The sequence below is a fragment of the Carettochelys insculpta genome, chromosome 2 (genome assembly GCF_033958435.1).
Source record: "Carettochelys insculpta isolate YL-2023 chromosome 2, ASM3395843v1, whole genome shotgun sequence".
In the NCBI taxonomy this organism is placed as follows: Eukaryota; Metazoa; Chordata; order Testudines; family Carettochelyidae; genus Carettochelys; species Carettochelys insculpta.
In genome coordinates this window covers 100,279,427-100,295,604 of record NC_134138.1, presented here as the reverse complement: position 1 = coordinate 100,295,604, position 16,178 = coordinate 100,279,427, and the positions used below count along the sequence as shown (strand labels likewise).

Genomic DNA, 16,178 nt, shown 5'->3' with positions numbered 1-16,178 from the left:
CAAGGAGATATACTTCATCATTTAAAATGCCATCAAGTCTAACGCCACAATATCACTAAAACCCTTCATCTTTCTATTTGAGTAGGTGCTTATTTTTCTAAAATAAACAAAATTTGCAAGCTTGAGGTAAATCCGTCATTTCTTCATTTTTGTTGAGTTTATCATAATCATTTTGTGCCGTCCAAAAGACCCCATGAAAAAATCAATAGCCTTTCAGTGTATCGTGTATTGCCAAGGGATGGAAAGTAATTATAGCTGCCTTCTCTCTAGCCTGCAGTGAAAAGATTTTATAGCAAAGATATAAATATGGCAAAGAAAGCTGAGAATTGATGGGGAATGCAGTTCATTCAGTGCCTCACAAGGACTTGTCATTATATTCATTAGAGATGAGAGCTGAAACCACCTCCTTCCTGGAGGTAGAAGACAAGGAAAACAGGATATTTTAATGTTTTTCTTCTTTTAGTTTAATGATTTTTTTTTTGCTGTATTCAGAAATAACTCAAGAGCAAAACATATGAGCTGCTATCATGTCCAAGTGCTACAGTTTCTTCAGTGCAATTGTAGAGCACAGAAAATGCTATTTTCTGGCCAGATCTATAGCGTTTTACAGAAAGGGGGCCATGTATTATGGGCTCTATCCTGTGAAGTACTGAGAGCCTTCCACTCCCATTGGCATCAAAAAACCACAAAGGATCAAGCCCTGGGACTGAATTCTTGGAAATGCAAAGGCACCACTGACAGTGTAAATGCACCTTCAGCTACCCAACTGCCATAAAGAAGAAGGTGCTAAGGCCCGGTGGTGTCTTCCCATCCTACCTTAATACTGGCTTGGGAGGAAACTTCCAAGAACAGCTACTTGAGCTACAGGGGTAGAAAAAAATAAAACAGGGACTGAAGAGCAAGAAGTAAAGTAATGCCGAACCTAGGACTGTGTAGGAAAGATTTCCCCCATACATACTTTGGGGGCACTAGGACCTAGCTAGTGTCTCCCTTCCTCAGTCCCCCACATGGCATTGGGGAAAAACTCTGAAGAAGAACAAGCATCCAAAGCAAAGAGAACTTTCCACCCTTTTTGACCAGAATTTTTCCATCCTGTTGTCCCAAACGTCCTCCTCCCTCACAATCTCTCCATCTCAGTTTCATTTCACACTTGCTTATCTCACCCTGTTCTTCCCTGCCATGTCCTCTTCAACTTCCTCTCCTTCCTTTTTCACTCCAGTTAGGTGATCCACTCCTCATTAAACCCAGCTTCCAAAAAAATCACAGCACGAACATGAGATTTGCTGCCATTACATTGGTTAAGAACATAAGAACATAAGAACGGCCATACTGGGTCAGACCAAAGGTCCATCCAGCCCAGTAGCCTGTCCACCGACAGTGGCCAGTGCCAAGTGCCCTGGGGGACGGGGACCAAAGACAAAGACCAAGAGATTTGTGTCCTGCCATCCATCTCCAGCCTCTGACAATCAGAGGCCAGGGGCACCATTCCTAACCTTGGCTAATAGCCTTTTATCAACCTAACCTCCATGAATTTATCTTGCTCTTTCTTAAATTCTGTTACAGTCCTAGCCTTCACAGTCTCCTCTGGCAAGGAGTTCCACAGGTTAACTCCTGGTTGCTCTGCTTCCTCATTCTAACCCTTCTCTTGGCCTGTTTCTGTCTTGTTTATTTAGATCAGAAGCCCTTCTCTTACCAGTTACTGTAGTCGCACCAAGAAGTTATGGGATTGCAAGTAATAATGGCGGTGTATGAATTCTCACTGGTAGGGAGAGGTTGACCCATCAGACAATAGTTCCATTAAGATGCAGTCCACCTTAGGAAAAGTTTGAGAATCTTGTTTTACAAGAGCTGCATCTACACAAGCCGGCTACTTTGAAGTAACTGGCACAACGTTGAAATAGCACGCGTCGCGTCTACACACGCTGTGTGCTATTTCGACGTTCAAATCGACGTTAAGCGGCGAGACATCGAAATCGCTATTCCCATCAGAAGATGGGAATAGCGCCCTACTTCGATGTTGAACATCGAAGTAGGGTGTGTGTAGACGATCCACGTCCCGCTACTTCGAAATGGCGGGGTCCGCCAAGGTGGCAATCAGCTGAGGGGTTGAGACGTGCTGGCCAGCCCCTGCGGGGCTCTATGATCTCTGTGCCCAGTGGTTCTTAAAGCCGCATGGACCCAGAAACCCTGTAGCAGGAAGCTGACATTGTGCATGCAGCAGCCGTGCCACGAGGTGTCCCTGCACAGCCCAGAGGGACACCATGGCAGCCAGCCAGCCTCCTGAGCACCCCCAGAGCTCCCCCTCTGGGCCATCCCAGGGTTCCCAGGCCTCCAGCCAGCGGGATAGGAAGCGGGGCCCCTCCTGGACTGACCCTGAGCTCCGTGACCTGCTGGGGCTCTGGGGGGAGGAGGAGGTGCTGCACATCATGGGGAGCAAGCGGAGGAATGCGGAGGCGTTTGCCCAGCTAGCCGAGGGCCTGGCTGCCCGGGGTCACCCTGCCCGCACTCCTGACCATGTCAGGAGTAAGGTCAAGGAGTTGCGGCAGGGTTATGCCTGGGCCCGGGAATCAGCCAGCCGGTCTGGGGCTGCCCCCGCCGCTTGCCCCTATTACTGGGAGCTCAGGGCTATCCTGGGCCCCCGGGGAACCTCCTCCCCCCCTCAGCCACCATTGACACCACGGCCGACGAACCCCAGCCGGCCTCGGAGCCAGGGTTGGGTCTGGAGTCCAGCCCTGCCCCCCCAGGGCTAGAGCCAGGACCCTCCACCCCAGCCACCGAGTGGTCCAGCGAGGAGGGGGGAGCTCGTGCTGGACATCCCATCCTGCAGCTCCAGCCGGGTGTCCGCTAGATGGGCCTCTCCTGATCCTGGCAGTGCACCCTCAGGTACATACCCCACAGGGCACAGACCCCCTGAGCATGGGGCGGGGGCACCACTTGACCGGGGGCCCCACACATCCCCACAACTCCCCAGCCTGACATGGCCCGGGCACACCACAGCACAGGGACAGTGCCACAGCCACCAGTGCCCAGCAGCACCTCCACCCATGGACAGTGCCGTGCCCCACCCCCGGTGGGATGGGAGAGGGGCGGACCACTGGAAGGGGCCACCCACAGGATCACTGCACGCACCAATGGTTGATGGATGGGTGGGGGGACACAGGCCCTTGGGGGGATTGGGGGGTGGGCCACGGGTCAAGGCTGGGTACTCACAGCCTCCCTTCCCCCTTTCCTCCTATTTCTGCAGCCGCACCATCCGTGGTCCCAGACAGCCCTCCGAGACCACCGGAACACCAACACCTGGGGTCACCGCCTGCCCCGGCACAGGCCCACCCTCACTCGGGCCACTGCCGCACCACATATGACCCCGAGGTGGCTGCGGCCCTCCGGCACCAGGTGGACCTCATGGAGTGGAGGCTCCAATTTGAGGAGCAGGAGGCTGCCTGGCACCGGGAAGCCTGGCAGGAGTTTATGGCCACCTTCAACTGGGTGGCCGACACCTTTGAGGAGCTGGTGGCCCGTCTGCGCCCCCTATGTCCTCCATGCCGCCCTCCCCGCTGCCCCACCTGCTCATGTCCTGCCTGCTGCCCCTCCTGATGTCCCGCCTGCTGCCCCACCCACCAGCTCCTCAGGGCAGGAGCCACCAGGGGCCAAGGACCCACCTCGGCCATACCTCCCCATCCTCCCAGCCCCCAGCCAGCCTCGCCGGGGACCCCAGCTGAAAGGGGGACCAGCCAGGCAAATGCAGCGGGGCTCACGCCCTTCCACCCCCACCCCAGAATGATGGGCCGATGTGTGGCCTGCCCACGTCTCCCTGCCTGTACATAGTTGTCCCCACCCTGTATATAGTTATTTATAGTTGACCCCACCATACATAGTTTATTAGAGATGTCCCCACTTGTATATAGTTATTATTTTCATTGAATCTGTTTTATTTGCTAATATTATATGCTGAAAAGAGGCAACATTTTTGTTCCTGTAAATAAGGATAGTTTTATTTTTCCAAAAGCTGTGTCCCGTGTGCTTTCGGTGAGGGTGGGGTGTGGGTGCTGGGGTGAGGTGCAGAGATGTCCGGGGGGTCACTCACTGGGCTCCCTGGTCAAAGTACTCCCTTAGGGCCTCCCAGATCCTGACCATGTCCTGGTGGGTCTGGCAGCTCGGGGTGGCAGCTGGCTGGGGGTAGGCTGTTGCAGCCTCCTGTGCCCAGCCCTGCACGAAGGCCTCCCCCTTGCTTTCCACCAGGTTGTGGAGTGTGCAGCAGGCCCCCACAACCTGGGGGATGTTTGGTAGGCCCAGGTCTAGGCGTGCCGGGAGACAATGTCAGCAGCCTTTCAGGCGTCCAAAGGCTCGCTCGACCACTTGTCGGGCATGGTTGAGTCGGGCATTGTAGCGCTCCTGGCTATCAGTGAGGTGGCCTGCATAAGCCAGGGCTGGAAGGGGTATGCCGCATCCCCCACAAGGCAGAGGGGTACGGTGGTGGTATCCCCCAGAGGGATCTCCCTCTGGGGGTTGTAGGTCCCCGCCTGCAGTCGGCGGCATAGTCCTGAATTCCGGAAACCGCAGGCGTCGTGGGTAGAGCCGGGCCAGCCCATGTAGATGTCCTGGAAGCGGTCACGGCCGTCGACCATGGCCTGCAGGACCACAGAGTGGTAGGCCTTCCTGTTGATGTAGCACCCACCACTGTGGTCTGGGGCGCGGATGGGGATGTGGGTCCCATCAAGGGCTCCAAAGCAGCTGGGGAATCCCATGGCAGCGAATCCCTCAACGGCCGTGTCCAGGTCCCCAACTCGGACAACCCTTTTCAGCAGCAGGGCACTGAGTGCACGCACCACCTGCGGGGAGGGAACATGGGTGCCTGTGAGGGTTTGCATAGTGGGACCCCCTCACCCAGGTGCCCCTCATCCAGGTGCCCCTTACCCAGGCCCCCCTCCTCAGCCCCCTCCCCAGGCCCCCCTCACCAGGGGGTTCAGCCCCAGGCCTCCTTACCTCCATGAGGACAACCCCAACTGTGGCCTTTCCCACTCCAAACTGCTGTCCCACGGAGCGGTAGCTGTCTGGAATGGCCAGCTTCCAGACAGCTATTGCGACCCTCTTCTCGACAGGGAGGGCGCACTGCATACAGGTGTCATGGTGCCTCAGTGCGGGGGTGAGCCAACGTCTGCCAGCTCATGCGGAAGTTCTGCAGCCACTGGTCATCATTCCATTCTCCCATAACCAGGTGCTCCCACCACTCGGTGCTGGAGGGGTAGCTCCAGAGTCGGCGGGGCACCTGGCAGGGGGGGAGGAGGGCCCGATGGTCGGGGGTGCCTCCTGGTGCTCCTGGGGAAGGCTCCCATTCCAGAAGCTGCCTGGCACCTGTCCAGGCAGCATCTAGAAGGGCACCTGCTTCACGGGAGGCGGCTTGTAGGGCTTCCAGCTGCTGCTGGACGTCCATGTCTGCGGTCTCGAGGTCTGCAAGGCTTGTCTCACCAATGCGGGGCTGCTCGTGCAGTGCAGGCTGAGCGTGTCTGGGAGGGGCCCTTTAAGGGAGTGGCTTGCAGCTGCCCCGGAAGGGCTAGTGTGCTCTGTGGCCCGGTCCGCAGGCTTTCCTGGCCCCTTATTTCGAAAGAGGGGGCTTATGTGTGTGGATGCTCCAAGTTTCCTTCTGGGGAGGCTCTTTTCGATGTTCCCTGGTGCTACTTGGATGTTGAACGTCGATGTTGCCAGCCCTGGAGGACGTGTAGACGATAATCGTCGAAGTAGCCTATTTCGATGTTCTTATTTTGAAATAGGCTACTTCGATGTAGTGTCCTAGTGTAGACATAGCCAAGGGCTTTTTCTGCACAACCTCTAAGGAACAACAGAAAACTTCAGGCAGACACGCCTGTTCCCATGCCATATAATTTAAATTTCACTAAGTGGTATAACCCCAGGTCATGTTTGGATGACAATTATTTTTAATGGAGAAAAAATGGAAAAAGTACATAGAAGTATGAAATTCAGTTTATTTTACAACTTGCCCACTTCCAAAATTAACCTTGCAGACATTCAGTTCAACACATTTCCATTGAAGCAACACCTGTGTGGCCCAGTTTTATGACTACTGTCAGGTACCTTCTAATTCTATTATGCTTAACAGCTAACACTGAGTCTACACAATTTGTTCTTACAGACCAGAATTTAATAAAATCCACTGCTTTTTAATACACCATTGATCTGTGTAAATACGATGCCTTATTTACTAGACGCCCAGGGAAAATAAGCTGAATGATGTCTGCTGAATATGAGAACAAGAAGACTTTGTAATGAAACAGTATTTGAATGATCACATAATAGATGCATTTTTCCTGTCTGGGGTGCTTTGCCTAAATTCCATCGAACTGCAGTTTTGTCTGTTTTCTTTTTTTTATTAAATGAATCAAATATGAAAATGAAATTGTTCTGAAATCCACTACTAGCTTTATTCATCCTAAAGCTTCCCTGTGGCAGTAGCTCAGATTGGAAAAGAAGAGCTCTGGGTGAGCTGGAAAGCTTGTCTCTCTGAGCAACAGACATTTGGTCCAATAAAAGATGTTACCTCAGCCACCTGGTCTCTGGAAAAATCCCTATCAATTTACAGACAAATCTCAGTCTTTCATTTTTGGTATTGATTCCCTCCCGAATCCCCATGCTTTATTTATAATAATGTTCATCAACATGCGGAGTATTTATTTGTGCCATATATTGTAACTGATTTGCTACACAACAGAGCTTTTCAAGTAAACACTGGTATTCTCCTGAACATTTTCTTTTTAAATCTAAGTGAAGTGAATTAGAGGAGTTAGTCCAAGTCCCACTGGTTATGTGTCCAAGTCCCAAAAGCCATGACAGCAATTTACAATTCTGCTGAAACTCTCAGCAGCAGAGAACTCAGTGGCTGAAGATGATGAACTCTGGTCAAAGCCGTTGGCTACTGAAATCGTGCAAATGCATTTGTCTACATTGCAGCTAAGCCATATCAAGCACAAATTCAGCTGCACTTATTCCTGACGTCTGTTGTCAACACCAGGGGAGACAGCATAGTGTAAGCAAGGCTTTTTGTGTGTATCACTTTAAAACTACACTACAGAGTTCTGCTGGTATAGCTTCAGGGGATGTGAAGAGGCGTGATCTCTGACATATAGAGCTTAATTGTCTCTTCTGCTTGTTTCAATTATGAACAGAAAGTAGGCCTTCTGAACAGCAACAGTAAATTATTTTGTAATTGGGGGAAAAATAATGAGAGAAAGCAGTAGTTCCTATTGTCCCAAGGACAAAGTAATCCTCCAATTTACATCTAAATGAATAGCTAAATGCATACATAGCAAGAGTCATTTCCCCTTAACGACCATGGAAAGATTCTTATTCACTTTATTACGTGTTGGCTCAAGATCAGATTGAAAAAAAAAATCAAGTACACTGAAGCAGAGCTTTCCATATTTGGACTAGACTGTAAAATTTGTTCATGAATGTCTTTAGGATCTGAACCCAAGTTACAGCTTTGTTTGCCAAATCAGAAGAACATTTTAATTTATTTAAGAAAGTAGCCTCATGCGGCTCTGCCAGCTAAATAATCCCTACTGTACCTATGGAAAACTATCTTCAAGTCCTCTTATTTTATGTATACGAACAAGCAGAAATGGCCTGTTACCTACTGTTAGCGGTAGGGCAGAGTGAGGGCAGAGGGCGTCAGCAGCGTTGCTGAGCATGCTCAGTCTGTGGGAGCATGCTCAGTACAAGCCAGGGGGAAGAGAAGGAAAATAGACCTCCCTTTTTTCACCTTAAATAGGAATTTGATTTTGTTTTCCTTTCATGTTTGGACTGCGGGTGACCTGGTGTGTGCTGGCTGAAAAGGGATCCCGGTTCTTCAAGTCAGGGCTGCCCACAAGGCTGCTAAAAGTCCTGTCCTGTCAGTGGTGCTGCAGAGCTAAGGCAAGCTAGGCCCTACCTGTCCTGCCATCACACTGCACAGCCTGCAGTTCCAGTTCCTCGGAGTCTCTGCACACAGCCCTCACCCAGAGCATTGGCCTTCCAGCCAATGGGAACTGGGGGGAGGACACCAGTGGGCAAGAGCAGTGTGCAGAGCCTCCTGTGCCCCCTCTCACCTCTCCACCTAGGAGCCAAAGTTGCCTCCCACTTCCAGGGCACAGCACAGAGCCAGGACTGGTGGAGAACCTGCCTTAGCCTGTGCTGCTGACCAGGAGCCTCTGAGGTAGGCCCAAGTCCCAACCAGACGCCCCAGCCCATGCCTCCCCAAGCCCAGAGCTCCCTCCTGCACCTCAAATCACTCATCTCCAAACCCCCATTCCAGTACACTAATCTCCCCTGCATCCCAACCCCGCTACCACAGCCCTCCAGAACCCTGAGCCCCTCATCCCTGGCCCCACCCCAGAGCTCTGATCCCTCCTGCACCTCAGTCCCTTGCCCCACCCCGAAGCCAGCACTCTCAGCCATAGCCCTCAACCTCTCCTGCACCTCAACTCCATGACACAGTGCTGAGTCCTCTCCTGCTCCCTGAACTCCTCATTCTGGCCCAGCTCCAGAGCCTGCACCCCCCAGTGAGAGCCATCACCCCTTCCTGCACCCCAGCTCCCTGCCCCAGCCCAGTGAAAGTGCATGAAGGTAGGGGAGAGTGAGCCACCAAGGGACAGAGACTGTAGTCAATGGGTCCTTGGGAAGAGGAAGAGCTAGGGTGTTCAGTTTTGTGTGGTTAGAAAGCTGGTAAACTTAGGGACAAGGTTTACTTTATTTCAAATCAATGGTGAAAAATGTTCTTTCCATCACAGTTAATCCATAGTTTGAACTTCAAAAGTTTTGACACATTTTTCCTGTCATTTACTTTTCTATACATTTTATCATAGGTGGCTGAATACAACTTGGTTGAGTCTGACAGCTGTTCAAGACAGAGCCAGAAAGGCTTCCCCACTGAAAAAAATAATCCGAATAACAGGTCAGCTTCTCAGTGAAGGCACATCTACGAAATCACATATTCTTCTACAAGCAGAAGAAATGAGGCCTGATCATGCTTCTCAAATAACGAGACTTCTAGGGAAGACACATGTTCCTTCATTTGAAAATACCAGTAATCTCTCCACAAACAGTGACTGCACCCAGGTTGTGGTCCCAGAAGAAGTCTTTTTCACAATTGCCACTACTGGAATACTAGAGAACCTACTTGTCCTTATAGCTGTGATCAAGAATAAGAATCTCCACCTGCCCATGTATTTGTTTATCTGTAGTTTATCAGTTTCAGATATATTGGTCAGTGTGTACAAAACTTTGGAGAACATCTTGATCATCTTATGCAAAATGGGGCATCTGACACCTCGTGGAGACTTTGAAACCAAGATAGATGACGTCATGGATTCTTTGTTTATTCTGTCTTTGCTGGGGTCGATTTTCAGCTTGCTAGCCATTGCAGCTGACCGATACATAACTATATTTTTTGCATTACAGTACCATAACATAATGACAATGAATCGTGCTTTAATCATCCTGGCAGTAATATGGGCATTCTGTGCTGGGAGTGGCATTGCTATGGCCATCTTCTCACATGAAACAGCTACAGTCATTTCCTTCACTATTTTGTTTCCTTTCATGTTAATTTTTATATTATGCCTCTACATCCACATGTTCTTGCTTGCACGTTCTCATGCCAAAAAGATTGCTTCATTGCCTACTAGAGCAACTCCCCAGAGAGTTAACCTGAAAGGAGCTATTACGCTAACGATTTTCTTTGGTGTTTTCCTTTGCTGCTGGGGACCCTTTCTTCTTCACATCCTCCTCATGAAGTTTTGCCCACTTAACCCTTACTGTGCTTGCTACATGTCCATTTTCCACATAAATGCTACACTCGTCTTGTGTAATGGCATCATAGACCCTATGATTTATGCATTCCGAAGTCCAGAATTACGGAGTACTTTGAAGAAGATGTTCTGTTGCACCCGGCCAGACTGGAACTAGTGAATATCAAATCTGAAAAATGTTCGTAAAATTAAGTCTACAATACCTTGGATAACACTGGCAAGAGTGGCATCATACACACTAAGACCAGAATGTTTCAAAAAAAAAAAACCTCATGTTAACTGAATACACTTCTGTAGTCCCTCTGACTTTAATAGGACTGTAAATTCAACCTGGAACAGGGGCAGAAAAGGGCATCAGGAAGCTCGTGGGAATGGAGATCCTGTGTTCTGAGAGGAGACTAAAAGAGCTTGTTTCACCTGGCAAAACAAAAGACTGACAGCGGATGTGATTACTCTCTACAAATACATCAAGAGGGAAGGAGAAATGCAATTTAAGCTAAAACGACTGTGTTGGAAAAAGAAAAAATGGATATACCCTGTCATGAATAAAGTAAGACTAGTAATTAAAAGGTTTCTAATCATTGACATGGATGAGGTTCTGGAACAGCCTCCCAGCAGGATAAGTATGATGTGACAGACATTATGGATATGTGGAATATTCAGAGACTATTGCATCAACTTATAAATGCTAAATGTATCCTTATGAACTAGGGTTTGTATTTTGTCTGTATGGGAGGTGGAATATCATTGGGGGGATGCAAATCCCTAAAGTAAGTAGTGAGTAGAAGATGATTAACCCCCTGGAAAAATGCCTTCACCAGGTCCAACAAGTGTAAAGAAGAAAAGCAGAAATGGGAACTGTAAATAACCACTCAGACATAGGGGAATCTAATCACTCTCACCCAATTCGAGAACTGATAGGACAGTGATTAAGAGGGACAGACCTTGTGGTATAGGCTTTAAACACTTTAATCCTATTTGGGTCTCTGTGTGGCAGACGGATGACTGCCTGGTATGCTAACCCTGCAAATAAGTTGTTTGTGGGTTTTATGGCATGTTTCTCTGTAATGCCTTTATTCTGAATAAATACTATTTTTGCTTTATGAAGGTTGCTGGTTAACCCTATCATTCCGCTGGAGACCAGACTGCAGGTTCATTGCTGAGATGATTGCAATGAACTGCAGGAGGAAGCGCACACTAAAACCTGAGGCCAGTTGGAGAGAGCCACAGGACCCACCCCAAAAATGGTTGATAACAAGAGCCAAAAGACCTAAGTGGGGTAACCTCCAGGAAACTATGAAATAATAAGAGGTGGCAGGAACTCTGACAGGACCAAAAGGTAACTTTAATATAAGAACATAAGAACACCAGGTCAGACCAAATGTCCATCCAGCCCAGTAACCTCTCTTTCAATGCCCCAGAGGGAGTGAACAGAATAGGTAATCATGAAAGCGATGTCTCTCCTAACATGCATTTCCAACCTCTGACAAACAGAGCTAGGGACACCATTCCTACCCATCCTGAATAATAGCCATCAATGGACCTCATTTCCATGAATGTGTCTAGCTCTTTTTGAACCCAGTTAAAGTCTTGGTGTTCACAACCTCCTCTGGCAAGGAGTTCCGCAGGCCTACCATGCGCTACATGAAGAGAAACTTCCTTTTGTGAGTTTTAAACCTGCTACACATTAATTTAATTTGGTGAACCCTAGTTCTTTTTTATGGGAATGAATAAATAATTTTTCCTCATTCACTTTTTCCACACTAGCCATGATTTTATAGACCTCTATCATATCCCCCCTTAGTCTCTTTTTTCTAAGATGAAATGTCCCATTCTTTTTAATTTTTCTTCATATGGTACCTGTTCCAAACTTCTAATAATTTTTGTTGCCTTTTTCTGAACCTTTTCTAATGCCAGTATTTCTTTTTTGAGATGAGGCAACCACATCTTTACGCAATATTCAAGATATGGGCATACTATGGATTTATATGGAGACAATAAGATATTCTCTGTCTTATTCTCTATCCCTTTTTAATGATTCTTAGCATTCTGTTTTAATTTTTGACTGATGCAGCACATTGAGTGGATGTTTTCAGAGAACTGTCCACAATGACTCCAAGCTCTCTGTTGAGTTATCATAGCTCAATTAATCCCCATTATTTTGTATGTGTAGTTGGGATTACTTTTTCCAATGCACATTACTTTACATTTATCAGCATTTAAATTAATTTGCCATTTTGTTGCCCAATCACTTAGGCTGTGGCCACACTAGCCCTCCTTTCACAGGGGCTGTGGTAATATGGCACTTTGGGATATGCTAGTGAGGCACTGCCATGAATATGCAGTGCCTCATGAGCATAATGGCAGCCATGCATGAGCTCTGAAAGGGCCAGTTTCAAAACACAGCTGCCTGTGTATCTGGGGGACCTTTCAAAATGACCCCCTGATTTTGAAAGCCCCTTATTCCTGTCTTTTTCCCTCTTAGAATCATAGAACTAGGAGGGACCACAAGAGGCTATCGAGTCTACTCACCTGCGCTGATGGCAGGACCAAGCACCATATAGACTATCCCTGACAGGCATTTGTCTAACTAGCTCTTAAAAATCCCTTATAATGGAGATTCCACAACCTCTCTGGTCAATTTATTCTAGTACTTAACTTGTTTGAAAAAAAATCCCTAATTTCAGCTTCCTTAGTTGTCACCTCCCTCTTTTGTATAAAAGTAGAGTGAAAAATGTGCCACTGCATACAGTAGTGGGCAGTAAACTATTCCTGGTTGCTAGATTAAAGATTTGTACTGGGAGATATCAAAAATGCCAGTTAAGTGAACTTTCTGGTTAATTAGGGGCTGGATAAACAAAGCTTTTACTATACTTTACAGTCGTCCTTATTGAATTTCATTCTATTTATTATTTCTCCAGTTTGTCCAAATCATTCTGAATTATAATCCTACCCTCTAAGCCACTTGCAGCCATTCCCATCAGCTGCAAATTTAGCAAGCTGAATAGTAACAGAGAGGGAGCCATGCTAGTCTATATACTATCAAAACAAAAAAGCAGTCAAGTAGCACGTTGAAGACTAACAAAATAATTTATTAGGTGAGCTTTCGTGGGACAGACCCACTTCATACCAGCTGTTCTGGTCCATACACATACCAGCTGTTCTGGTATGGCTATGGTCTGAAGAAGTGGGTCTGTCCCATGAAAGCTCACCTAATAAATTATTTTGTTAGTCTTTAAAGTGCTACTTGACTGCTTTGTTGTTTTGAAACTTAGCAAGGATATTCTTTTTGCCATTATCTAAATCATTGATGATGACACTGAACAGAACTGGCCCCAAAACGGAACCCTATGGAACCCTGCTCATTATGCCTTTCCAGCATGGCTGTGAACCATTGATAACTATCCTCTGGGAATGATTATCCAACAAGTTATGCATCCACCTTAGAGTAGCTCCAGCTTGGTTGTATTTCCATAGTTTGTTTATGAGACGGTCATGCAAGATGGTATCAAACACCTTACTAAGTTAAGATATATCACATCTACCACATCCCCCACATCTATAAGATTTCTTACCTGACAAAGAAAGCTATCAAGTTGGTTTGATATGATTGTTTCTTGACAAATCCATATTGAGTTTTATATATCGCCCTAGTATCTTCTGTATGCTTGTAAATTGATTACTTAATTATTTACTTCATTATCTTTCCACGTACAGAAATTAAGCAGACTAGTCTGGGATTCCCTGGGTCATCCCTATCTCCGTTTTTGTAGATTGCCATTATATTTGCTCTGTTCCAGTCTTTTGAAATCTTTCCCATCATCCACGACCTTTCAAAGATAATTACTAATGGCTCAGATATCTCCTAATCAGCTCTTGGGATGCATTTAATTAGGTCCTGGTGATTTGAAGACATCTTTAGACATCTAAACAATTTTAACTCGTTTCTTCCTTCTTTTAGCCTCTGATCCTACCTCATTTTCACTGGTGTTCATTATATTAGACATCCAGTTGCCACCAACCTTCTTGGTAAAAATTGAATCAAAGAAGTCATTTACCACCTTTGCCATTTTCAGTTCCTGCCCCCTGCTGGCCCCCAACACACACACACCTCATTGAGTAGCAGGCCAACCCTGTCCACCTTCCTCTTTCTTCTAACTTATTTGTAGAATGTTTTCTTAAAAATCATTAACTTAATCAACTGCTTAACTGAGAAATTATACTAGACTGAATTAAGCCCTGCAGTGACTCATTCAGATAACATGGAGATGCAATGCAGAGTTTAGAATATTTCATCAGTAGTTTCAATTCAAAGAGAAAATTCTATAAAACTCTCCTGGTGACCTAATGGAAATTAATTTGATTTATTTCTAGACTGCTTTCTTATTATTTTTTAAGAATAAGAAAATATTTATTGTGACCCAATACACACAGATATGATTGGGTATTGGCTGGTTTGATTTTCTTGTTTTACATCTAGCTAATTTAAAAAGAAAAAAACAAGTTGCTTAAGTATCAGAGATGTCATTTGGAGGCTGACACCTAGTATGAATTATTTTTGATACAAAAGACAATTTTAAACAAAGTTTAATAGCAATTGGAAACAGGGATTAAGATTTAATATATTGCTGAACTATTACCGAAAATATAGTGCCACAGTCACATCATTATTGTTATTCTGGAGGTTTATTAATGGGTGGCATCAATCATAGATCTGGTTAAAGTTGATAGGTGTACTAAACATGTTTCTTTTAGGCTAAGTGAACCTGTAGTGCATTCTTTATAAATAAACAAGATTGTACCAAAGGAGTATGTGATACATGGGCTATATCTAGACTGCAAGCTTCTGTCAACAAAACTTCTGTCAACAGACCATGAGTCCAGACTGTAGATCTATCAGAAGAGATCTGCTGGTCAGGAGTGTTCTGCAGACATCTCTGTATACCTCGATCCATGAGGAAGAAGGGATGCCTTGACAGAGTGGTTTTCTTCTGACATTTGGCCCCATGTGGATGGAACAAATGTTAAAGAAGCATCTCCCAACAGAAATATCAGCGAAAGATAACGCAAATGCATTGTTCAATTTGCATATATTTTCCTGACTGTTCTCAGCAATCTAGATGCAGCCAAGTAATCAATTTCTTCTCTTAATATAAAGAACCAAGTAAGGCCCCAAATATTGGCTAGTTGCTTGAGCTAAAGGGGTAACTGTAGTGTCAGTAGTCAACAATTAGTATGGAGGAAAATGGTGAGCTGAAGCAATTGAGACAGGCTCCCAGAAATCAAAGATGACCAAATAGAATTAAAACAAGATGGAAAACAAGAATTAAACAAAAGTTGAAGATTACACAAAAGGAATTAAAGTAATAGCTGGACATTTCCCAGAAGTGACTAAGAGATAAAAATTATTGTTGGGCAAGCAGCCAAAAAGCATTTAGGAAAATTCAGAAGCACAAGCACAACATTCTCTGTTTGGACTAGGAAGAGAGGTCATTAAGGTGATCAGCAATTTGTCCTGGAACTTTTCCTTGCAACAAAGCCTGCCGCCAGCTTTGTCCACATATCTTTTCTGGAGATACCATCACTTGACTTCACCAGGTTATTCACAGAATCACAGGCACATTCTCATGTTCCTCAACTAACATCATATATGCCATCATGTGCCAACAGTGCCCAGATGCTTTGTATATTGGACAGACTCCAAACTTTCTCAGACAAAGAGTTAATGGGCACAAAACAGACATAAAAACACTCCTGATACACAAACCTGTTAGCCAGCATTTTAATGGAGTGGGCCATTCTGTTAATGACTTTAAGGATTGTGTTTTACTGAAGAGGAATTTTTACAACAGTCTTGAAAGAGAGGCTGCTGAACTCTCTTTTATATTCAAATTCAACACATTAACACGTGGTTTGAACCAGGCTGTGAATTTTCTGGGTCATTATAGGGGCTGTTTTGCATACTTGGCTTAATCTAATTCTTGACTCCACCCCCTTTCTTCCCCTCTACTCTCTGATTTGCTCACCTTAATCATTTTTTTCTGATTTGTCAACTTTGATTACTATTTTTGGTTCCCTGTGCCTTAAATATTGAGTCTGTTCTGGTCTGGCTATGGTCTGAAGAAGTGGGTCTGTCCCACGAAAGCTCATCTAATAAATTATTTTGTTCATCTTTAAAGTGCTACTTGACTGCTTTTCTGTTTTGATTCGGACTGGTGATTTGAAAATGTCCAGACTTGGGAGAGACAGGGGAGGCAGCAGGAGTTGGCCTGACTCCTATGAGAAAAGTGGCTGTTTAGTTCCAGACCTCATCTCTATCCAAATATCAAATTTTGGTTGATTACATAACTGGAAATGAGTTTTCTGTCATTGAAGTTT

General features: G+C 46.0%; 1 protein-coding gene across 1 annotated transcript; it reads left to right on the top strand.

Annotated features, from left to right (window-relative positions):
* The first annotated feature begins 9,003 nt into the window (after positions 1-9,003).
* MC2R (melanocortin 2 receptor) lies at positions 9,004-9,957 on the top strand. Its single transcript, XM_074985852.1, has one exon. The coding sequence runs from the start codon at positions 9,004-9,006 to the stop codon at positions 9,955-9,957; it is 954 nt and encodes a 317-aa protein (XP_074841953.1).
* The last annotated feature ends 6,221 nt before the right edge of the window (positions 9,958-16,178 follow it).